The following is a 24,403-nucleotide window of genomic DNA, read 5'->3' as shown; positions in this document are numbered from 1 at the left end:
AGGCAACCTCTGACCTGTCATACAAGAGCAAGAGAGCAGATGAAAATACTCACCAAAGCCTAGAGACTGGGGAGGATTCTGTGTCTGGCAAGTAGTAAAAATCTGTAACATTATAAGTACATCTTAAGCAAAAGATAGTAATAGCCTCTGTCAAAACACTTGTCTAGCACAGATGGGACATCAGCCTCGCATTCGACAAGGCAGCTGGTGGGCAGACTTGTCAGGAAACGCATCTGACAGGGAGGGTGAGCCTCTGAAAGAAACACTTTTGTGGGGCCTGGCCTCTACTCTTTGTGGTCCAGCAGTCTTCTAGCTTGAGTTATTCACATAAGACCTATTTCCCTCCCAAGTTCAAATGCAACAGTAGCTACGAAATTGTGCTGCAGTCAGTCCTCAGTTAACAGTTTGAAAGCCAGGATTAAGGTTTTCCCACAGGGCTTCACTTCTTACTGCTTATAATTTTTGAAGCCCCTTGAAGCTCAGCACCGAGTCTTTGGGAGAACAGAACATGTCTTAAAATCACAGAGAACTTGAGTGACCCCACAAGGAGACAGATGGAGACCAGATAGAAGCGGACCCCAGGTGAATACCACCCCAGGTACCTCTAAACAATGCCAGCACAGGAATCCCTGACAGTAAGGAGACAGGAAATCAACACTGCAGACATTCCTCCAGCTGGCACCTACACTGCCTCCGACACAGACTCACTTAAAACAAAACATGACTTCAGAGAGGAAGAACGAACTCGGACAGGAAGTGAATCCAAATGGATGCGTGACCTTAAACAGCGGGCGTGACTGGAGCGCCCTGCGCCGTCATGCAGGCTGTGCCCCTGGCGATACTAACCTCAGAGGGCATTTTGGGAAGCATGCCCAGGAGTGTGCTTTCTCTCAGTCTCCCCCATGACTCCAAAGCCAAACCCTCTCCATGAACCAATGTGTTCAATCTAAGTCTCCTTTTTCTTTTCTCAGGGCTGCTGTGACAAATTACCACAAACCTGGTGGCTGAACATGAAAGAAATTTCTTCCCTCACAGTTCTGGAAGCCGGAAGTCTAAAATCAAGGTGTTGGCTGGGCCACGGTCCCTGTGAAGGCTCCAGGGGAGGCTCCTTCCCTGCCTCTTCCAGCTTCTGGTGGCTCCAGGTGCTCCTTGGCTTGTGGCTGCGTCACTGCAATCACTGCCTCTGCCTTCACGTGGCCTTCTTCCTTGCATCTCTAAGTCTCAATGTTCTTCTGCCTTTCTCTTGTAGGGACACCTGTCATTGGACTCAGGGCCCACCCTAAAGCCAGGATGATCTCATCTCGAGATCCTTAACTTAATTACATCTGCAAAGGCTTCTTTCCAAACAAGGTCACATTCACAGGCCCTGTGGGCTAGGACTTGGACTATCTTTTGGGGGGCCATTATTCAACCCACTAAAGTCCCCAGTAAACTAGAGGAGAAAATGAGTTATTTATTTAAATGCACGTGGGCTGTGAACACCCTGTTGTATTTAATCACCTAAAGCCCAAGACACTATCACGTTAGAGGCTGGCATGAAGTCGGCTAAGTGTCCCTGAACAAGTTGCTGAGCCCGTCTAAGCTTCACTGTCCCTGTACACGAAGTGGGGACAACCGGACCTGGCAGGGCTGTGGCACAGGCTGATGGAGATCCACTTAGAGGGCCGGGCACCTCTGTATTGTTGACAGGCCCTAATCTCTAATGACTCTGAGCAAAATGCCCAACAACCACTCTGCAGGAAAGGCCGTCCAGTTATTCCCTGATCCAGCCACTACCAGGAGTGTATTGGGTACTTAGAAAAAAGAGAAAAGATTAAGGTAACAGGCTCGCCAAAGCTAAACAACGATCAGACCTGTGGGGAATCAAGGACCCCCGGTCAGGAGAGCAGGCTGTCCTCTCCCAGGTGGTCACCTGTGGGCCTGGTTCCTCTCCAATGATCCCAGAATCACCAACCTAAATATAAAGCCTGCACTGCCCGTGGACTCCCCAGGACACGCGCTGTGTCTCGCTTATCTTTGTGTCCCCAGCACCTATCACAGTCAGTGCCCGGCACCTAAGTCACTCAGTAAACACTGATGGAACGAATGAAGACACAAACCGGAACACTCTGGGAACCTCAGCCTTGAGACTGAACAACGCGTGGATGACGGGGCTTTATCCGAAGCACGACACCAAGGACGTGACAGACGCTGATGGACTAAATAAGATAACGCACCTTCTTAACACCTGGGCCCGGCAGACGCCCAGCAATGTCAGTGACGCCCATCTCTTCTTTTAACCCTCACTCCAGCCAATAGCGGAGGCCTTATTCCCACTTGACACAGCAGGAACTGAGGCACAGAGAGGTTAAGTCACAGAGCTAGGACCTGGCAGAGTCAGGATTTGTCACGCTCTAAAGAGCTGTATGCTTTGCACTACACCACCCCGCACCTGATCCATGTTAGTTATTCTCTGCTTAAGGCTGGTCCCAGCTCACATGCCCACAATCAGACTGTGTATTAGGGAGGGTGTATGTTCATTTATATATATACACACACACATATATACTATATGTTGGTACACACACACATACACTACCTTCACTGAAGGAGTAAACTAGAGAGAACACTGAGCTGAAAGGCATAAGGTCCCAGGGAACATGGTTAATTCCCTCGCACTGTCAAGTTCTGATTGGTACTGCCAAAGGGTAAAGTGTCACATGTTACACTCCGCCGAGTTCACAAAAGCAACATACGCAATGTTTTGTAAACTCCAGAGCCTTGTCCTCAGGCTCATTATTTCCTATTGAATATCTAGTTTCTAAGCCAACCAGTGAAGAAAAGTGAACGGTGCTCGACCTTCGTGTATCAACTCTTTCCTCTCAACTCCCGAAGAAAGTGATGAGGAGGCACGACCCAGGAATTAGTGTCCCAGCCACTGAACTTACAGGAGGAATGGATGCTGGGGAAGCTTTTGCGGCCCTCGGACACCAGATCGGGGTCACCCGTGCAGTGCATTTCCGAGTTCATCACTCCATCTGGAAAGCAGCGGTAAAAGAAATCGGGGCGAGGTCTACAAAAGACACCATGGACATTTTCAATATAAAACGCTGCCATCACAAACAAGCCCCAAGCTAACCCCGCTGTCCCCCGCTGGCCTAGCTCCTCCTGCTGCCGTCAACAGCGCAGCCCGCCCCGCCCCGAAGACACTATGGGCTTAGGCAAAGCTCAGGCTTTGGGGTCAGAGAGATCTGGGCTGCAACTCCCACTCTGCCACTTACTAGTTTTATGACCTTGGGAAGGTCATGTAGCCATCCCCCACCCCAGCCTCAGTTTCCACATCTGTAAAAAAGGGAGATCAATACCTACCCAGAGGTGAGGTCCTGCAGGTCAAGTGAGGTGACTTCCAGGAGCCACCTAAGCCCAGGGCCGGCGGAGTAGAGGGTAGTTCCTGCCTCCACCTATGGGTCCGCTACTCGGAGGCTGCTTCCAGGACCCAAGCCTCCAGGCTCCTCGTGGCCCTGTAGCTTGAATTTGGATGGCCAACTGCCTTAAATAGCAGTCTCACTTAAGCTCACTGAGAGGACCTGGAAGCCCAGCTCCAAGATGCAGAGCACACGGTCGCCAGGTTGGCACCTGGTCCAGGTTGCGGGGGAGGCTCTACAGGGAGGCGGTTACAAGCCGGCTCCGAGGCCGAGCCTCCTGCCACAATCACGGATAACGTGTACTGAGTACGTACTGCATACCAGACCCAGCACTAAGCACCGCCCATGGGTGCATGTTTTTTTAAATTTTATTTCCTTTTAAAATTTTTATTGGAGTATAGTTGCTTTGCAATGTTGTGTTAGTGTCTGCTGTACAGTGAAGTGAATCAGTTACATGTATACATAGATTCCCCTCTTTTACATTTCCTTCCCAGTGAGGTCACCACAGAGCACTGAGTAGAGGCCCCTGTGCTAAACGGTAGGTTCTCATTAGTTATCTATTTTATACATAGCGGTGTATATAAGTCAACCCCCATCTCCCAATTCATCCCACCCCTCTTTCCACCTTGGTAACCGTAAGTTTGCTCTCTACATCTGTGACTCTGTGTGTCATACGATTCTTATGACAACCCTGGGGCAGGCCCTCGGACCGCCTTCATTTCACAGGTGCGAAAATGAAGGCTCAGAAAGATTACACTACTGCCCAAGGTCACACACAACCAGTAAGTGGCAAAGACAAGCTCTGAACCCCAGAAATTGGATTCTTGTGCCTGCACAGCTCACCCCATGCTTGTCCACCTCACTCAAGTGTGGACTCTCACACAGATGTGTGATGGCGAATTACTTCACATTAATTCAACCTTTGCCGAATTTCGCCTGCCGTGGACAAGGTCTAGCACTGTAAACACAATCCCCCTTTTCTGTACGTACTGGGTTACAGTTCACACAGACTGACTCACTGGTCCTCCAGCTCTGGGATCTGGGCCCAGTGGCAATCTATCGGTATCTGTAACATATCAATTATCAGTAATCTACCAGAACTGCTGGCTTACTGTCTCTCCCCTGTGTGGCTAGTGTTCCTCCAAGTGTGGCTATTCACCTACTGAACCAGAACCTCAGAGCGGACACGGCCTGGGGATCGGCATTTTATCAGGCCCCACAGCAACTCTAAGCCTGGAAAGTTGCAAGGACACTGCAGCCGCAAGCCACGCACTGCGCAATCTGTATCCCTCTTCTGCCCCCTCGATGCCTGGCCAGCACCACGCACCAAGTATTTACATGATCACTGATACTGAGGTTCCAAGAGGGGAACCAACCTGTCCAAGGCCAACAGCTAGGCAGGGCCAAGGTCAGGTCCTGAATTCGGGTCTTTTGACGGTTCGTCTCTACAGAGATTAGCTCACTGCCAGAGCGGCTGAGGGAGGAGGCAAGATAAATGGAGAAGAGAAATCACTTCCCAGGGGAGTAAGAGAAATGTGCCATGAGCCAAAGCTCAAATGCCAATCCAGATTTCTTATTCCAAAGAGAACGATAAAGAAGAAAGCTTATTTGTTTTTTGGAGGCCAAAACTGGCAAGTGAGTGGGTGTCTGGTGAGGCCCTGGAACATCAGTGGACGGACCAGAGATGCCAGCAGTGGGCTTTGGTCCACAAGAAAGTATAGTCAGTGGATACCGCTTTACTATTGATGCCCTGCTTTCTGAAATACTGAGTTCATAATTCAAAGGAGAGGAAAGATCTGTGCTGAGGACAGAAATCTCAGAAGGACAATAACTTAAGGGAAAACCAGAAGAGCTCAAATTTGTCCCATCCAGTGTCCTGCGGCCAAGGCTCCTACATAGAAAACCCTGAGAATCAGTCACTATTTGTTTCTTTTTTGGAACTTACCTTCCCACTATTAATTTAATAGTGTTTGTGCAGACTCCATTCAAAGCAAGAGCCAAGGACACGGCTACAAAACAAAACCAACAGACAGAAAAATAACCAGCGGGCTCGCAAATCAAAACCGTCATCATCATCGTTATCATCACCACCGTCACCTCTGTCCCATCATATACTACTGTTTAGTTTATGACCGCAGATATGAGCGCATACTCTAAAAAAGGGAGGCAAGTTTGAGCAGCTAAAGGAAAATGTAACTGGAACAGGACTCTGGAGAGTGACTCATAAAATTCCAAGCCCCTGTGACATGAAATTGATCTCTCCTCCTTGAATGAAATTTTCAGTATCACTGAGAAGCCCATCTATCATGTTCTGGCCTGATAGGAACAGATTTAATAGGACAGCATGTAGAATCCCTTTTACTGGTAGCAAGAAACATAACTTTTTTATTTCCTTCTGGCAATCTTCTCAGACACAATTCTAATCAGAGCAGCTGCTGGAATCCTACTGCAGGTAGGACGTGCCCACTCAGCCATCACCTCCTTGTTGACCCGCGTCTCCTGCTGACGGCTCTCCACTTGTTACCAAACAAATCACCGTTTCCGAGAAGGTGAAGTGTCCCCAAAACCTCGTTCGTTTTTGAAAAGATTTGCCCAGGTGGTGCTTCCTGCCACCTAAAACAGTAGGCATTTCTGGATTACATTCTTTAAAAATAGGCAGCACAGGGACTTTCTCCCAGCAGCTTGGAAGGACTTTGCTGGATGAAGCACAGATCGTCCAAAGGGTGCAGATGAAATGAGTCACGGAGCTTTCCCTGCAAGGACCCTGCACCTCTCTCCTGTGTTTATCAAGACTGCACAAAAGGCAAGTCAATGCGATGGAAGGCCAAATGCTTTGCATAAGCAATAAAAACTTATTGATGCCCCCGTTCCATTGCTTTGTTGAATAATAAAGCATATGAGTTACGATTTCCCTTTGGCAAGTGTTAACTGTTCAATACTAGCTGAGATTTACGGAAGAAAACAGCAGTGGAGGGCCATTTTCGGAAAGGAGCTGCCTGGAGCAATTCATGGTCATCAAGGGAGACAAATGTGTTATTCTACAAACGGAAAGTACTGTGAACCGTCAACAGTCGCCAAGGGCAGAGGCCACTGAGATGGAGACAGAACCCACCCGCTTTTAACAAGTCATGGGAAGCAAAGAGAACGGGAGGGACCGGTTCAAATGAACACCTCTGTCAAAGGGAAACTAATCCCCTAAGTGCGGGATGGGCAGCAGTGCCATATCTGACTGTGGCAGCAAAGGAGGGATGGGCCACCGGGGTGGGGAGCAGAGCATGAGTCAGCAGCGCGGCACCACCTTTAAAATACCGAGCACGCAACTGGGGTATATAAACCGGAAGCAAGAGTGGGGGGACTTGGAGAGATATGATTACATTCTGCACGCACAGACCCTTCCTTCCTAAAACGCTGGCTTCCCTTCTTTCTCACAAGCTCACAGCACTGCTGAGAGGCCTCCTTTGCAGAGAGGAGGCAAAATTCCCCGGGCCATCTCCACTGCAGAATTCTCCCAGAGCTACGACAATTAACAGGCTGTGAAATAGCCCTGAGATGACAGGGGCTTTTCTTCTCAGGGCTAGTCCAGCGGGCTCACTGTTGTGTTTTCCCAGAGGGGCCAGACTCCCTCGTGTCCTGGTCCTAGCATGGCCTCTGCACAGAGAAGGTCTCTGGGAACAAGCATCACTAGCTGATCTCCCAGCGCCCTTGGGGAACTTCAGAGACTGCTACATCAGCCCAGAAACACCATACACGTCCTCAACCTCTGCACCGGCTGGGTTTACTGGAGCACAGAGCAATTGTCTGCAAAGTTTCAAGCAGCTGAGCTAGAAAATGTGTGGATGTGATGTAAGCACCAACAGCTGGCAGCTTCACTCTCTGATCCAAAAGCCTGAAGGAGACAGAAGAGAGTGGGGATCTGCAACGACAGTCCTTAGGGTGGGAGTCACTGCAGCCTTCCGGAAGTGAAATGAATTGATTATTATGTTCATCTGAATAGCACAACCCCCAGGGGGACCAAGATAGGGGACCTCTCACTGATACCAGAGGGAAGGCTGGGCTGAGACTGGATGTGTGACAGGCTGGCCAAGCGGGAAATGAATGGCGCCAATCATGGGGGCAGGGGGTGGCTTGTTGATTAACAATAACCCAGCGGGCCTGGTTCCTCAGGGCTGTGTTTACAGCATCCCACAGCACTGCGGGCTTGAGAGAAGAGTCAGAAAGACAAGCCAGACTGTGTTTGAAAAAGAAATTCAAAGCAGTGTGTCATGTGAGTTGGCCTGCAAGTGGCCTATATGGAGGGCACTCCTGCTTATAGGCACCCCAGAGGATTAAGAGGGGCTTTTGGTGTTGTTACTTTTGTTGTTGGGAATTCAGCACCACAGTCCTTCCAAAACGGGGTTCTCCGATTTACAGACCTGGCTGTTCCGCAGCCAGATCCCTTAGAGCCCGATGCTGGGTGGGGCAGGCCTCACTTGTCCAAGAGCAGATGCACAAGGGGGGCTGCTGTGGACAGGCGGATCAGGGGAGCTCTGGGGGTTCGGGTCTGCTGAAGATGCCTGGGTAAAGAAGGGACCTCAGCACTAAACCACCCTCACTGAGAAAGTCCTGCATCCCAGGTAATGGTGGAAAAGCTACACCTAGTTTTCTGTCCTTGGTTTTTAAAGATCACTCTCCCCACCCCCTACTTCCAAGGCTTCCTAAAAGCAGCAATTTAAAACAAACTGTGTACAGTGGGAGGTTCTTCATCATTTTTACAAGGCAGGCTCTCATTTATCTAGGCAAACAGAACATCCAATAACTCCGCCTTCTCTGTTAACATATAGGAGGCCGGGTATGGGGTGCAATTTTGAGATGTCACCCTAAGGGAGATTTAGCGGAGAATGAAAGGTCTAGGGAAAGTAACTGTAAGCTACTCACTGCCATAACAACAGCCCAGCTCCAAGAGCGGGCAGTAAATTATAACCATAACCACGAAAGACAGTTCCTACCCACAGTCACATATCTCGGGACTCCGCGTCAAGGGAGCGACTACAATAACAAGTGAAGCAGAGGGATTTCCAGGTCAACTGAGAGGGCTCCTAAAGGGACACTTGGGGGACCACAGTGGTATCTGTCCAGATGCTCGAGCCCCATGTGGGAGGGCACCTACGCCCTTCCTGGAAAACCTGACCTTTTCACCACCTCAGCTGAGGAGACAGAGACCATGTGACGAACAAAGCATCAACCCGCACTTAAGCAGCCAGGGGTACACACCTGACTTCAGGGAAGGCGTCCACAGGCTGCCCAGAGACTCGGGACTTTCGTGTCCAGGCTTTTTGAGAAATGAGTCGAGCCAGAGTCTCCACCTGGGAAGTCTAGACCACGAGATGCAGTGAAACTTCGAGGTGGCCCTGGAGCTGAACGGTCATACAGGGGTGGGCCAGGGGCACCCACCACTGCGAGCCCAAACCTCACACAGACCAAAGGTGCAGGCAGCAGAAACGACGTCCAGACAGGAGACTGAGGCAGGGAGTGAGAGGAGAGGAAGGGCACATCGCAGAGAGGAGGGGCCATGAGGTGGCAGGGGCGCCTCCACCCCTCGTGGCCTGGATACCTATTCCGTCCCCACGAGGCTCCTCTGTCCTTCTGCTCCCTATTCCTGGATGTCTGTGAGATTGCTTGTTATAGCCCTGTAAGCAAACCTCTAACTTATTTGATGTAATTTCAGAGGAATTCTGTTCTTTTCAACTAGACAGAGCCAAACCAAAGCCTGATTATGTAAGAATGTTCCCTGTCCCTTTACTGCTCTGCATTCCCTAGATCTCACCCTCACCCTCCTTCCCTTACAAAGGACAAGGGAGACCATGTTTCGCTACATTTTCATTTCCTCAAAGCTCAGTAATTAACAAACATAACCTTTACTTAAGAATCTCATATTTCCAGAATTACTACCTAACTGAATGGTGAGCCTATACAACACACCAACAAACACAATGTGTGTGACGGGTTGGGTAAATTTAACGTGTCATGTCAAAAAATAAACCTAAATCAGTTTTCGTAACCATCAAAAAGCTAAAAACCTGGCCTCCGGGTGGTTTATTTTGGTTGCTAAACAAGCCAAATAGTTTTGCTTTCTCTTAATGCTGTCATTTACTCAGTCTTTAGATTAAGATGCAGATCAGAAAAAACATGGGTTTAACCCTAAAAATGTCCGACTCATGTCACATGCAGGTATGGCTCAGCTTGGGGAGAACTGATAACAATGGTGCTATAATCAATGGCAAAGATTGGAGCATTCTTTACATAATAACAGTTGATTAACTGCCAAAATGTCCCCAAACTGAAGAAGAGTTATGGAGTTTGTTTCCAATTTATATTATATTTTACATCTGCTTTTGCACATTTTTGCCTCTAGCCAATGGTGATTGGTCAAGGAGTCTGTGGTTGATTTTTGAATTGCCCTTAAATATGGGCCTATTAGCCACAGATGTGGGGTTGGACAGTCAGTGGTGACAAAGTTTCAGATTCACTTTCCCTTACAGCCAAGAGCTGCCCTTCTGGTGTGCCGGGGAAGCACAGAGCTCTGGTGGGGAGTCTGACACTCACTTCCAGCACACGGGACAGCGGCAATGGGCTGACCCTGAAGACAGGGTACTTAAACCACCCGTGCACGGGTTCTTCTTAGGGGTAAAAGTTTACCTTGTCTTGTGTTTCCAAACTTAATTTGACGAAGAGAAAAATCAGCTGGGTGCAACTGAGACTTTCAAAATCTAGCGACCTAAATAATTAAGTTCAGCCCCATCCCTTAAAGCAGGAACTGTGAATACTCTACCTAGGAAGGCTTCCTTAATTTCAGTCTTGTCTGTTCGCCGGATAATTTTCACCACACAAATAACAGCCAGGGGTGTGAGGAAAGAAATTGCCTGGAAGAAATAACAAAGAATCCCTTATGAGGACAGCAGCTTGCTATCAGAGGGCTGATTGATAACTAGTTCCAGTGAGCTTCGTTTAGACTCACTAGTTGAATGATCTTACTGAACTCCTGACCTCAAACAAAGAAGGATTTATATCTATACTTAGAGACTCCACAGACTTGAAAAATCAGAGGTCTGATTATGGGTTATAACTGATTTGTAATTGCTGGGAGCCACGTTTTAAGTAGTGGCTTTTTTTTTTTTTTTCGGTACGTGGGCCTCTCACTGTTGTGGCCTCTCCCGTTGCAGAGCACAGGCTCCGGATGCGCAGGCTCAGCGGCCATGGCTCACGGGCCCAGCCGCTCCGCAGCATGCGGGATCCTCCCGGACCGGGGCACGAACCCGCGTCCCCTGCATCGGCAGGCGGACTCCCAACCACTGCGCCACCAGGGAAGCCCCAAGTGGTGGCTTTTTAAACAGAAAAGACCAGTCCATAATTATACTGACTCATCTTTGCCAGTAACCCTCCTCCCGTCCTCCCCTGCAGAGGCGCGGAAGAACCCTTGGCCTCCATCCTCAGCACCCTGGCAACATGGGAGCACATGGGACTTGCTTAGAGTCGCCTGATTCATTCCCTTTTGGTGTTCTTTTGTCAAATATTGATTTCCACTGCAAAGCAGAGGTTAGTCCTTTTCCATGAAGTCTCTCCTCTTCCCTTCCTCCACCCCCTTTCTTCCCCTGGACCAAAGCACTTGGGAGTGCAGTAAGCGCTTAATGAACCAAGCTGGTGGGATTCAGATGCAAGCGACACTCACTACTGAACCTTCTATGAGGCAGGAACTATGTTTGGGTACCGTCAGGCACTGGAGTCTCTTAAATCCTCACGCTGGCTTTGTGACAATTCCTTGCCAGGCTTGGGGACTACATCACGTGCCCAAGGACACACAGCTGGTGAGTAGGAAGGCCCAGCTTTGGAGGTCAGGTTTTCTGCCTCTCATGTCTAATCTTTAGTCAGCATTCTATAATTAGTACATTGTTTTCAACATTCCAACAATCAAGAAAAAGGTATTTATGTTATTTCCTTATGATTATAACGTCTCAGGATAACAATCAAAAGGGATTAAATATCTCACAAATCTACAGTTGGCTCACAGATGGTGGTGGGAGCGGTGAGGTGTGTCACTATTAACCAAACAGCGTTCCCACTTTGGGAAATCTCCACCTGGGCTCTGATCGGTGTCACTCTTTGGAGAGGGGCTTTCCAAGACTAAGGCATGGCTAGAAGATACTCTCCTTTTTTAAAAAACAGAATTCATCCAAATGCACAGTCTTTCAAAATAATTTCGGAGGCCCTGCGCACTTGCTACAGCCAGACTGCCAGAGCTCAAAGCATCTTGGGAGCTCCTCTTTGGGAGCTGTCTTCAGGGCCAGTTCCTGAGACGTGAAAACGCTTCTCCTTACTGGCTGGTTTCTTTCTGAGCACAAACGGTAGTAACAGCTTGATGAGCCTCCTTATCGGCAGTGGCCCCGAATGACTTGGCTATTAAAACGCCACATCAGCAAGTCCTATCACCACGGAGAGTGTTCAGAAGACTGTGACACAGCTCTAAGAGAAGATTCAGAACTGAAGCAGGGGATTTCCCCAGGGGCGACTCATAAAGGCCACACTCGCTTGTGAGTTAAGAACGAGCGTGCTGTGTAACAAGCATCTCAAATGATGCTGGGGACTGAGAAACACTGCATCAGTTTTGACTCACACATTCAGTGTTTAGAGAGCAATGGCTGAAGCCCCTGCTTACGTAAGTCCAAAGTTACGGTCGAGGCCAAAGAAGTCCTGAGCTTTCTGTTTCCTCTCACTTTGGGCACCAGAGACCAGCTACCACCCCCAAACAGGAGAAAGCAGCTCACTGAACAGTGAACAGTGCTGCAATGACCCCACCGACAGTCAAACCTTAAATATGAGAATGGAGAACTGAAGAAAACACTGTAGGACAATCCCAGCTGGCACAGTCTGAGGTTAGACAGAAATGGAGCCGCAGAGAAAATATGAATCGGAAGACTTTCCCTCCAAGGCTCCAGAGGCTGCCTACAGGAGATGATCCCGAGCAGGACTGTGGTGACCAAACAGGAGATGGAGCGCCGTGTGGGAGACCGCGGCTCCAAGCCCGGGAGTCGGAGCCGGGGAAGGCATCAGGGCTGCCCGGCGGCTCCGAGCTTCAAGGCCAAGGGGGTCCCTCTCAGCACTGCTCGTTGCCTCAGCTCTCCCACTCTTAATTACATCCCCATCCAGACAGCACTTTAACTCCCCTAGGTAGATGCACGTCGGTCTGTCTTCTAGAACCAAGGACAAACTGCTTCCCGGGCCAAGGCTAAGCACCAGGAGGGCCCAGGGCTTCCCATCTCACGAGCTTCGCAGGTGAGGAATTGCAGCCACCAGGCTAGGGTCCCAGCCCCCGCCCAGGCGGCCGCAACAGAAATGTCTGCACGTGACTGTCAGGGGGCTTTCTCCGCTCCTCTCATGCTAACGACATCTGGGTTCTGGTCTCGCTCCTTCTTCCTGGAAACACATCTGCCATATCCTTGGGCAGCGCAGTCCTCCGATCAGGACAGAGACTTACTTACATTTACCACCTGCTGCCCCCAACTTTTTATAACTCCCTTTCAACCAGAAGTTGGAATTAAGAGATGAGCCCCAGAAGCCAACACGTTAGGAAAACAACGTCCTCCGGGGCAAAAGCACCTCTGAACCGAGTGAAAGAATGAAGAAAAAAGAAGCACCCCACTTTCACTCAGCAAACCGGACTGAGTTAAACCGATGCCTGCCCCTTCCACGTTCTGACAAACGCCTTTAGAAGGCACTGTTCTGCTGCCCAAGCCCATGGAGGAGATGAAGATGGACACAGAGACACAGGGGTGGGAGTGGTTACTTCTACCTCCAAACAGGTGTGGAGATGGAGCACAGAAAGGGACAGGCAAAATCTCCCCTGGGATTGTTTCCCTTAGATTAATGTTTCCATGGCTTAAAAAAATTGGAAAATCCTGGGAATGGCCCAGTGGGAAGACAGTTGATCGTCTGTGCTTATTAAATGGGACCTGAGAGACACCAGGACAATGAACTCCAGCCACTCACTGCTTCAGGATGCAGGGAACATACTGACCCCTTCTCTGTGCTTGAGTTTTCCCCACTAGTTATGAGAAAAGGGTTGCTCTTCTGAAAACTCACTAATGACATGTTCCGAAAACTCACTAATGACATGGTCTGTTACAGGCACTTCGGTAAATTAACTCATTCAATCCTCACAGCAACCCTAGGAAGCAGGCTCCTTACTTAACGGATAGAAAACTAAGGCACAAACAACCTGCTAAAAGTCACACAGCTAATAAGTGGTAAAGTGGGAATTTGCACTCAGTCTGTTTAAATCAAGCTCTGTGCTTCTAACCCGTGCTGTAGCAGTTCTCACCTCAGAAGCAAGAAGCATTAATAAAGCATGGTAAACACCTTTACTCTGGAGCTGGAGAAGGAAAGAATGGGGCTTGTTTCCAGGAACATGGATAAGTCATAGAAGTGTTAGTGGCAGCTGTCATGGATTAAGCACCTACTATGTATTAGGGCCTTTCCTCACATTGTCTAATCCTCTAGCTGCTCCGTTAGGGGAAACATCCTCCTTGTACAGAAAACAAAACTGGAACTCAGGGAGATAAGGGAACACACAATTGCTTGCAGCTACTGGGACCATGACGCTCCAATCCGGGCTGCCGTGCTACCTGGGTTGGAGTCCTGAATCAGAGTGATCAGCTTAGCCCGACAGCCTCATCTTACAGGTGGGGAAACTGAGCGTGAGATCACCTTGTATCAAAGAACGTCTTGTAAGCTGCTAATCAAATGTGCTACACAGCACCCACATATCAAGGTAACACATAAAAGTCATTAAGCAGAGCCTGGGATGTGGCTGGTTTTGCATGATGCTCTCCCACCGGCAAGGAAGCCAGAGCTCCTGTGGAGCAAAATGAATGTGGGGAACAGACTCAGATCTAGTAGAACCAGTCTCATGCCCCAGCTCTGATATTTTCAGCTCTGTGACCTTGAGTATGTCACTTAACCTATTCACCTTTGAGTCTCAGTCTCAGTGTTCTCACCTATCAAATGGGTATAGTGATGATATACATAGCAAAGCATGGTTGCAAGGATTTAAATTCACTGAGTAGTTGTTGAATGCTTCTTATAGATCACACCCTAAGTGAAGTGTTGTAAGTCTATCACCCTATTTGAAGCTCTCAACACCCTGGGGAGGGAGGAAAGTGTTGTTAAAGCCCCCTTTTACAGATAAGGAAACTGAGGCACTGAGAGGGGAGGTGATTTTCCCAATTCACGAAGCTAGTAATTAGCAAAGCTGGGAGTGGACCGAGGCAGTCCACTCTAGAGCCCCTGCCAACTGCTCACCCACGAGGCCCAGCAGAGAGTTAGTTAGTATCCAGGAAATTCTGATTGTTGTTCCCAGGGAAACCTGTGAACAGATGACCAATGCCAGGATCCTGTAACCAGACACATGGGAATAGAGCGCTTTAAGCTCCAGCCCATCTGTGCAGGGAGGTCAGGCGCAGGGAAGAGCCCCATTACTCCAGGCGCCTTGCCCGTGCCCTACAGGACCAGTGTCTCCAGCAAGGGCCCTGCCTTGCGCATCCACCAATGAAACCAACACAGGAAGTGCCGTCCATCCCGGCCATTGCTACACGCAGACAGTGGGTAAACCTGGGCACTGGTACAAGGCACTGTGTGGCCAGCATGCTTCTGGGAATCTGCCAAGCATGGAGCAGTGTGTGTGCAGGGAAGGGCATGAATGTGCCAAGCACTTTTAACCACCGAAGGGGCTGAAGCCAGGGCACCTGATGTTAGGGTGCTAGCCAGAGAAGAGCTTGTCCCTGGGGTTCAACCACATCAGACAAAACAGTGGGCCCAAAGTGCCCTAATTCCCAGCATCTGACAGAAAGGTGTGCTGCGCAGTGCTTTTAACAACTCAGGACAAGCAAACACCTGGGAAAGGCCCTGCTGTGGGCAAACAATTATAGCCCGTCACAAAGCCAAGAGTGAAGACTTTTCAAAGGTGTCTAAAAATTAAACTATCACAAGCCAGCTTTGTCTCCTTTCCTTCCCTCCTCCCCCCAAATTGACTTTATTTCCATCTTCCTTAGAAGCATCCTATTCCAGAATAGAAACCCCTGTTATCAAATCAACACAACCTCAACGATATTCTACAGAAGTAAATCTTCTGGACATATCAGTATCATGGCCAGAGCAAAACGAGGGGCAAAGGACAGGTCTTGGGTACATTTTTTTTTAAGCCAGGGAAAGAAATTGGGAAACACTTACCATTCCTTCAGTTCCCTACCTGAGTCCTGCCTGTCCTTCCAGGGCTTTCCTGTGATGCTGAACCACCTGACTCATGTTCATGTCTGTGCCCCCACTAGACTAGAAACCACACCTTATTCAGCTTCGCACCTCCGCTACCCGCCGCTGGGCTTGGCTCAAGGGAGGTGCTTCGTAACTTTCTGCTGAATGAACTACTAATTAACTTACGTGAAGTTGTCCACAATCTGCCTGGATCCCTGCCGCCCTCGGCCCCCTGCAGCACACAGCACTCCAAGCAAATGCCTGTTCGTGGGCCCCACGCGGCCCTGGCTCTGCTGTGCCTGTGCCTGTACGCCTGCTCTTCTGTGTGTGACACGCTGCACTCCCCACCTGGCCACCTCACCTGAGCCCCCAAGGAGGCAGCACAGGCGAGCGGCTCCAAGGCCGTCTGCGCTCTGACTGCTGGCATTCAGATCCTGGTCCAGCCACTGATGCTTGTAAACCTTGGATAAGCTGTTTAACCTCATGACAGTTGCATTTTCTCCACTGAAATGATGGGATAACGAAAGTGCCAACCTCAAAGGATTCTGAGAGAATTCACTAAGATGCTGTTTGTAAAACGATGAGCGCAGTGCCTGCACTCAAGAGATGCTGCCTGCGGTTGTTCCTACCATGATGAGAAGGAGGAGGGCGATAATGAGCATCCCTAAAAGTTTACCTGAGCCTCTCCGCCGGCTCTTTCCAGATTCCACTTTGCTGTAGAGTACCGCGTCCCCCAGGAGCCTGCAGGGGTCCAATCTGATTTGACTTCCCATCACCTGCAGCTCCTATGGCTTTCCTCACCCACATCCAGCCCCTGGGATTGTTCTCTGGACACACAAAGACACGACTACTACAGACCACAAAGAGAGTACTGAAAAGCAACACCCGACACCAAGGGAGTCTTCCTACACCAAAAAGTAGGCTTTCAAAGATGATCTGATAACCTCCACACACTCAGAAAGGAAGCATGACCTCTTCTGCATAAGGGAGCAGCTGATGGTTGGGAACATCCAGGGAATGTTAAGTCGGGACACAGCGTGCGAGAAAAGAGTGCTCAGCCTGCCTCTCTGGTCCACAGGAGCTCAGAGTCATCAAGGGAGACAAGCTCCTGGAATCAAACGGTCCAACCACACCCAAGTTTCACGTTGACAGATATAGTCACCTCAGCTGATGGTGCCAAGGACAGAGGAAATGCCAGCCAGGGGCTTCTTGGTGATGTCATTACTGCTCACTTAATTCCCTAACATTCTGATATTATTTTTGTGACATTTGAACAAGTAGCTCCTTTAAAACACACGCACGCGCGCGCGCGTGCATACGCACACGCACGCGCGCAAATAGGCACAACTCCAGAGACACTGATTTCCCAAATAAAGAAACATCTGGGTTATAGCAGCTGCCTTTAAAAAACACTTTGGTTATTAGACAGCAAGTTTGCCTTTATAGTAAAACATTCTAAACAGAAGTAGAGGAGATCCCAGGATTCTGTTTATGCGTGAAATAATGAAATTTGAGCTTTCTAAGGAAACCAAGCTATTTTTTAAAAACAGTGAAAATATGTTTTATTACAAATTCTTCTATAAACACCAGAAGGTTTAAAAGGATCAAAAGCAGACAAATGATGTCTTGTATTAAACTCTTAATAAAACCCAGGAGAACAAACCTAATTTATGTGGTGACAAAGCATTTTTCATCTTGTGTTACACATATTCTGAATGTATCTACTGCTTTCCTTGTGTTATTATGGAATCGTACTAAATCTTGTGACCAAATGAATGAAATTCATCAACTACTATTAACAAAACAAAAGGCTGAACTTATTTCACTAGGAGGCTAGAGGGTATGAATCAGTGTTTGTGGCTGAATACCCCTCTATTCTCCGAGAATCACAGCACTGAAGAACTCCTTTACTGCCTCCTTCTCTTCACTGCCAGCATGCAAACGTGCTCCATCCTATTTGTGTCTGCAGCCAGAATATTTGTGGGGTTTTTATCTAGACTTCAAAACAATCCATTGTTCACAAATCTAGGACACAGCCACAAATTTCTCACAATATACCAAATGAACATTCACTCCAAATTGGGTTTTACAGTACGCGAAATGTGAAATCTTTGAAAACGGAAACAAGTGATCAACAGAAGCTTCCCCTATTAAAACCACGGAGTAAACTAGTTAGACACACACTAGTTACTTTATTTCTAGGATTTATGGAAGATTTGAGTTAGAGCAGAAATGGAAAAAAATCTGATTTTAATACTCAAGTGTAAGGTAATACCCTACTCACAAGCACCCTACTTTTTTCAATTTCCCCGATATTTACAAAAATCCAGTTTATTTTCCAGCAGAAAAGTAATTATGAAAAAGCAATTAAAATAATACTGTGATACTCATGCAGTGTTCCGGGCACTTTGGGATGTTTGCAGACACAAAGATCTTTCCCATCATCACCGATGAACAAGATTTCCTCCACAAAATCAGAGGGATTTGTTTCAAAATGCAAAAATATTCCTCATGTCCTCTATAAAAGCTCTGGAACAGTCATTTAAGTTCCCCGAGGCAAGACACACAATGGCTGCTCAATAGGAATAAGCTTCAAGCTACAAGGCTGCCCATCCAGAAGCTGCGTTATTGCTCTGTAACAAGAGGGAGCTTCAATACTTCCTCTGCTACAGAAAGGCCTGAAGGCAATTCTCCAGGAGCCAGTGAGCTCCAGCAAGGAGTCCTGGACACTCGGCTCCTGATTGCAGGGCAGCCTCCTGGCTGCGAGCAGGGCTTAGAGCTGGCTGCTCGGATGTGAGTCGTGGCTCTGCTGCTCTCTAGCTTGTGTGGCTTTGGGCAAGTTCCCTCATCTCTCTGGGATGCAGGTCTGCACCTGCAAAATTCGGGCAATAATGACATCTTCCTCACTGGGACATTGGGTGGGACTAAATGAGATAATCCTTTCTTAAGCTCTCAGCCACGGGCCCGGCACATAGTAGAGGAAGTGTAAGAGACTGTAATCGACAAGGGACAGAGCGAAGAGGTAAAAATGTCCCAATATATCCACCAGCTATTTGGATGCTTGCCCATTTATCCTAGGACCAGAGATGCTGTCAGGGGTGAACTACACATAGTGGTCTCACCACTGGTCAACTGACCAGCAAAACCCAGAAAAGTGGTTACCTGAGTACAGCTAAACTGAGGTTTTTTTAAAAACAGATGGAGCAGGAAACTCTGTTCACTAGTTGCTCATCTTATTTTACTCTCAGTATCTGGAACAACTTGGGTTTAGCTCAGGTAAGCAGGGCCCTTCTTTTCCAAAGCGTCGGGCAACTGCTTCTCACATGACCAAGCGGCGACCATCCTGATCTGGGCCTGAATTTTAATTTGATGGGCAGCTCGCCTCTTTTTTTTTCAGGCTGCTTGCCATCATCAGCAGGGGTTGGAAATGCAGAAATGAAAAGCCATTTGGTTCATACTTGGGAGAGCGGTCAAATCAGCCATGAAATCATGGTACTTACAAACATGAGGCGGGTAGGTATGTTGTCTGACTGCACCAAAGGATTTTTATAGAGCCAGATCTCCTCCGGCTGGATGACTCTCTGGAATGGATCCAAGAACTCCGTAAAACTGAAACGAAACAAAGAAAGAGGCGTGAGGGCTTAGCACTGGAGAAGGTGGCTGCTGCACACGCTCAGGCGGACGATCTGGCCTCTGGGGGAGGAGGGGGGGGGGGGGGGACAGGCTGCCCGGCTGATGGTTCTCGGCCAGTTCCAACCGGGGAAAGATGGAGGTAGTTACCAAGACTGTAGAATCTTCTGTCGCCACCTGCCACCTAGGACTAATTGTGGGCATGAGAGAACAGCTGTGAGGCTGACATACAAAGACTCTAGAAACTTGGGGATCCAAAGTGAACTGGGAGTCGAAGTCCAGAATGGTGGCTCAGACTGGGGCAAGGCCAGGCCAGCAGCACAGTCTCTGGGAACGAAATGGACTTGAGTTGAACAAAGGTGAGGGAGCAGCAGGCAGGACTAGAGGAAGAACCGGCGGTGTTCTTCCCTCCACGTTCCCCCAGACGGCACCCTGCCACCATCAGCACCACCAGGAGGCAGACTGAGCTTCAAGAGAAGACAGAAGGTAGAGACAGGAGAGAAACACAGAGGAGAGGAAAGAAGGAAGGGAGAGGGGGATGCGGTACATTCTGGGGCTGCTACCAGGAAACTGGACAGCTCTAAACAGCCACCTCCTCATCTCGTCACCTCCCGACCCCTCAAGCATCCTGGGAGCCCAAAACATCCAGGCGGATGAAAAGAACTACCACCAAGAGAAAACCTGGGGGGAAGAACAGACAGAGACTGCAGGTTTGCTTTGTCAGCTCTTGGCCATCAGGCCGCCTCCCAGCTCTCCAGCTCAGCTCTTCACCTGGTGAATTCAGTTCAGAATGGCTTGAGATGCGGCCGGAGGGAGAACAGGGGCCAGGTGACTCAGGGCTTGAGTGCCAGGCTAAGGAATTTGGCTTTTGAACCAATGATGAATCGGTTCTACTGAGAAGTGTAGAATGAGAATTGGTTCTACTGAGAAGTGTAGAATGAAACTCCCCATTCCAGATAGCGGCGAAGATGGGGAACTGCAGCAGAACAGAGAAGGGAAGGCAGAGAGAGTGAGGAGGTTACGGCAGCTGTCCCAGCAAGAGACTGCTGCAGAGTGAAGGAAAGGGCAGGACAGAATGGAAGAACGTGCACATGGGAGGTGGGTGGTCAAAGCAGATTCCAAGGGCTCTGGCTTGGGCTTCCAGGAAAAGTGGTACCATCACCAGGATGGGGAGGACGCGGAGGTCAGCTGTCCTCTCGTCTAGGGAACCACACCCAGGTGACCAACAGTCTGGGTTTGCCCAGGACTCTCCTGGCTTTAGCACTGAAAGTCTTGTGTCCCCGGAAAAGCCCGTCTTAGGAAAAACCTAGATGGTGGGTCATCTTAAAGCCATCCCAGCCCTGGGACAGAATCAGGGGTCTCACAGCCTTGGTTTCTACCGTAGACTTGGGCCTTTGTATGATCATCATTTGTTTGTATGTCCAGCTGCACTGGGAGGGTGTAGAGGCTGGGGGTCACTCCAGGGCTGTGTCCTCAGAGCCCAGTGACCGCACAATCTGATGTCTGTTCAGGACTTTGAACAGCTGCCACAGAAAACACCCTCAGTCTGATCAGCCTCACACTGAATCCTATCATGTACCTACAAGAGACCTAAAATTCAACCTGTCTTTTGTGTCTCTCTATACATATCCCTCCCTCTTTCTCTGTCTCTCTCTCTTCCTCTCCTCCCCTCCCTCTCCCCCCAGCGGAGGTTTTAAGTCCTAAAACTCTGTCCCTCCATCCGTTTATTTATGTAATTTCAAGAAGAAAGCGGTGCCGGCCCCTGAGTGTTTTGTTCAGCACTGTGTCCAGAACATTCCTACTGCAGGATCTTACTGCAAGTGCCCTGAGATCCCGTCATTGGTGTGTAAGGTAACTTCTGCTAACGGCCCTCCAAGCCTCCTCCAAAGTGAGACCCAGGGGGGCATGCTGTCTGGGCGCTGGGAAACCTGCTCTCTGCCCCAGCTCTGCCATTAAGCTGCTCTGGACTTCAGAACAAGCCACTTCTCCTCACTGGGCCTCAGTGCCCTCACCTGCAACACGGGAGGTTGGGCTAAGCCATAGGTGACAAATGGAGATGGGTCAGAACCACTGGAGACACCCTACCCCAGACCTACAGTAGAGTAGACTGGGCCTGATATGTGGATTTTAAAACACTCCCCAGGTGACCCTGAAGGGCCAGCACTGAACGGAATGATCTCTAAGGGTCCTGAGCCCTTGTCCTTAAGGAAAGGAGACTTAGAGATTTAGCTCTCCATGTTAACAATTCTTCCATCTGCTGCAGGACAGGCTATGGAGTCAGGTCCATCCACGTTCAAACTCCAGCTCCGGCTGTGTGGCTCTTAGTGAGTTCCTTAACATCTCTGAGCCTCAGTCGTCCCATCTATAAAATGGGCACTCCTTAAAGTGTGGGAGTAAAAATAAAATGAAAGAATATAAAGTACCTAACAGAGCATGAACAGAAAGCAGCAGTTTATCACCCTTATCATTTTACTCTTGCCTCCATCTGCAAGTTTTTACTAGACAGTTTTCAGGCTTTCTTTTGGGGGGGTGGGGGGATTCATTTTGTAACAACCTACTCACTGCGCCCCAGTGTTTTTAAAACATTTTAAATATAACTAAGGAAAAAGAATTTTGTTTTAGAGTTGTTTTTGAGAATATACTTGTAAAAACCAAAGCTTCCAGAACACTCCAGTTACTCTGGCTGCATAGCAAATTACCCCAAAACTTAATGTCTGAAACCAACCATTTTGTTTTGCTCATGATTTTGTGGATCAGAAAACTGAGAAGGGTCCAGCTAGGCAGAGTTCACTGAGAATCTCTCATGTGGTCACAGCAGTTAGATGTCAGCTGGGGCTGCATCACCTGCAGGCTTGACCGGGCTGGACATCAGGATGGCCTGTCACGTGGCCACCGTGGGTGCTGGCTGTTGGCCAGGAGCTCAGCTGGGGCTGCCGCCTGGAGCACCTCACATGCTTCTCCAGCACCGCAGTCTCAGCATAGTCAGAATTCTTCATTCTGCTGGCTTCATCCAGATTGCGGGTTCCAAGAGGACCAGGCAGAAGCTGAATGGCTTTTCTGACCCAGCCTCCGAAGTCTTGTGGCATCACTGGGTTACATAAGGTCAGCCCAGACTCAAGAGAGGGGACCCTACTCTACCTCTTGGCAGGGGTGTGGCAAAGTCCGCATTACAGAAAAGCAGGTAAGATGAGAGATATGGCTGCAGCCACCTTCCATATACAATCTGCCACCCCACAGGCTGTCATCGCTGTAATGGTCCTGCAGCTCCCACTCTCAGAGACCCCAGAGCCTTGATTCCTGTGTCCTCCCCACACAGCTGGCCGCAGGGGCAGGGAGCTGGCACACCGCTGAGCACTGTCCTTCCTCACCTCCTTTGCCTCCCCAGGGACACTATCCTCGTGGCCATTTTTTAAAGCCTCGCGCACCCAGCCTTTTGCACGATTCCTCACCCCACCCTGAGTGGCTGCAGCCAGAACACATCTGTCAAGCCAATTATATCCTTTGGGAGCAGCAGTGCCAAGAAAGATAGATGTCCCCTGTCCAGCCATGCACCAGCCACAGGCGTCAGCTTCTGAGAATCCAGATAGTGAGGCAGCTACGCAGAGGACATGGGTCTCAAAGTGCAAACAGGAGCAGAGGTGGACATGTGGTGGAATGGAAAGCTCTGGAAGGTGTGTTCCTAAGAGAGGGCAATGCCAGGCCTGGAAACATCCTTCCATGAGCTCTTTGTAAAGTGATTTGGAAACAAGGAAATGGAAACCCCGCTTCCACATGAGTAGTTCAGGCACGGGCTCTAACTGCCTGCTCGGCAGGCCTCACTACACACTGAGGACACCCCAGCAGCAGCATGCACGATCAGGGCTTCCCGAATGTTAATGTGCCCGGGAACCACCTGGGGGTCTGGTGAGTGCAGATACGGCAGGTCCAGGGATGGGACTGAGGGCTGGCACCCCAACAAGCTTCCCACTGATGCTGACGCTGCTGGTCTGTGGATCAAACCTGGAGTCGCCAGAGGCCAGGGCAGCAGCATAACCTAGGAGGGAGCTTGTTAAAAATGCAGAATCTTGTGCCCCAGCCAGGATCTACTGACTCAGAATCTTCATTTTTAACAAGATTGGTGTGAGTGCTACAGCTGGAGACACAGAGCTCTCAGGGAAAGCCAGCGCTTCCCAACTTCGGCCATTTAAGAACCAAGTTGGCCGGTGTTGCCTGATCCGCCCTCCACCTGTACTGTGATTTTTCTTCAGACTTTGTAAACGAAAATGCGGTTATTCTAGAAGAAACTTCATGACGCTGCTGAATTATGAAATCAGGATTCCCTCTATAAACAGCTGGTAAACGTCAGAATAAATACAATGAAAACAAAAGCATGCTCTTAAATTCTACCTTGATGCTTTTACCTCTGGGTGGAGGCCCGCCTTCCCCGTGAGGGTCAACAAGACCTTTCGTGATGGAAGGAGAGGAGACGGGGCGCATGTGCCCCCTCCGTGGTGTCGAGTCAGGTGGATCACATCCATGTGTAATCTAAATCCACCTTGCAAAGCCCCTACAATCCTCTCCAGCACCACTTGTGTCACAGGAAAGGCAGAAAAAAAATGAAAAACAAAGGTGACAACTCAAAAGCACAGCAATCTGGGGCCATTCGGTAGAGAAGAAAATAGCCCCACTGGTCTTAGTAATGCCTGCAAGCATCAGCACATCCCAGGCCAGTATAATGACCAATGTCCTTGAGTTTCCAAGAAAAGGATGAAGAAAGTGTAGCAACTCTTTGACCACTGTGAGGTGTGTAAAACCACTTTGCTTATTTTCGTTTCCAATAAATTCAATGCAGAGAAAAACATCTCAATGCCCAGAAGGAGTCTGACAGATCCACGGATGCAGAGTTCCTCATAGTCTGAGGCTGAGAATCAAAACTGTCCTCACTGTGAATGGCATTTCTGCATCACTGCAGAGACTCATGGAAAAAAGAAGATTTGGTGTGACGATCAGTACTCCAATGACGTGGCTAACTGGCCCAGTTATCCATTTTCACTCCTGACAGGCTGAAGAGCAGAGAAGACTCCTAAGACTTGGTCAGACTTGACAACCAG

The 24,403-nt window shown here is 49.1% G+C and overlaps 1 protein-coding gene across 5 annotated transcripts in view; it reads right to left on the bottom strand.

Moving 5' to 3' along the window:
• The window catches only part of PLPP4 (phospholipid phosphatase 4), a 117,026-nt gene that overhangs the window by 53,602 nt on the left and 39,021 nt on the right, over positions 1–24,403 (bottom strand). The window contains exons 2-5 of one of the 5 annotated variants that reach the window (XM_029245630.1): positions 19,184–19,292; positions 10,213–10,303; positions 5,350–5,413; positions 2,928–3,052 (exon numbers count right to left, since the gene is read on the bottom strand). In XM_029245630.1, the coding sequence (XP_029101463.1) occupies positions 2,928–3,052; positions 5,350–5,413; positions 10,213–10,303; positions 19,184–19,292 (389 nt within the window). Of the gene's footprint in view, positions 1–2,927; positions 3,053–5,349; positions 5,414–10,212; positions 10,304–19,183; positions 19,293–24,403 lie in introns of those variants that run through there. The other 4 variants (XM_029245631.1, XM_029245632.1, XM_029245633.1 and 1 more) reach the window with 4 other exon arrangements.

This window comes from Monodon monoceros, unplaced genomic scaffold, assembly GCF_005190385.1.
Source record: "Monodon monoceros isolate NGI ecotype Baffin Bay Population unplaced genomic scaffold, NGI_Narwhal_1 Super_Scaffold_4, whole genome shotgun sequence".
NCBI lineage: Eukaryota > Metazoa > Chordata > Mammalia > Artiodactyla > Monodontidae > Monodon > Monodon monoceros.
This window is presented reverse-complemented; position numbering and strand designations above follow the sequence as displayed.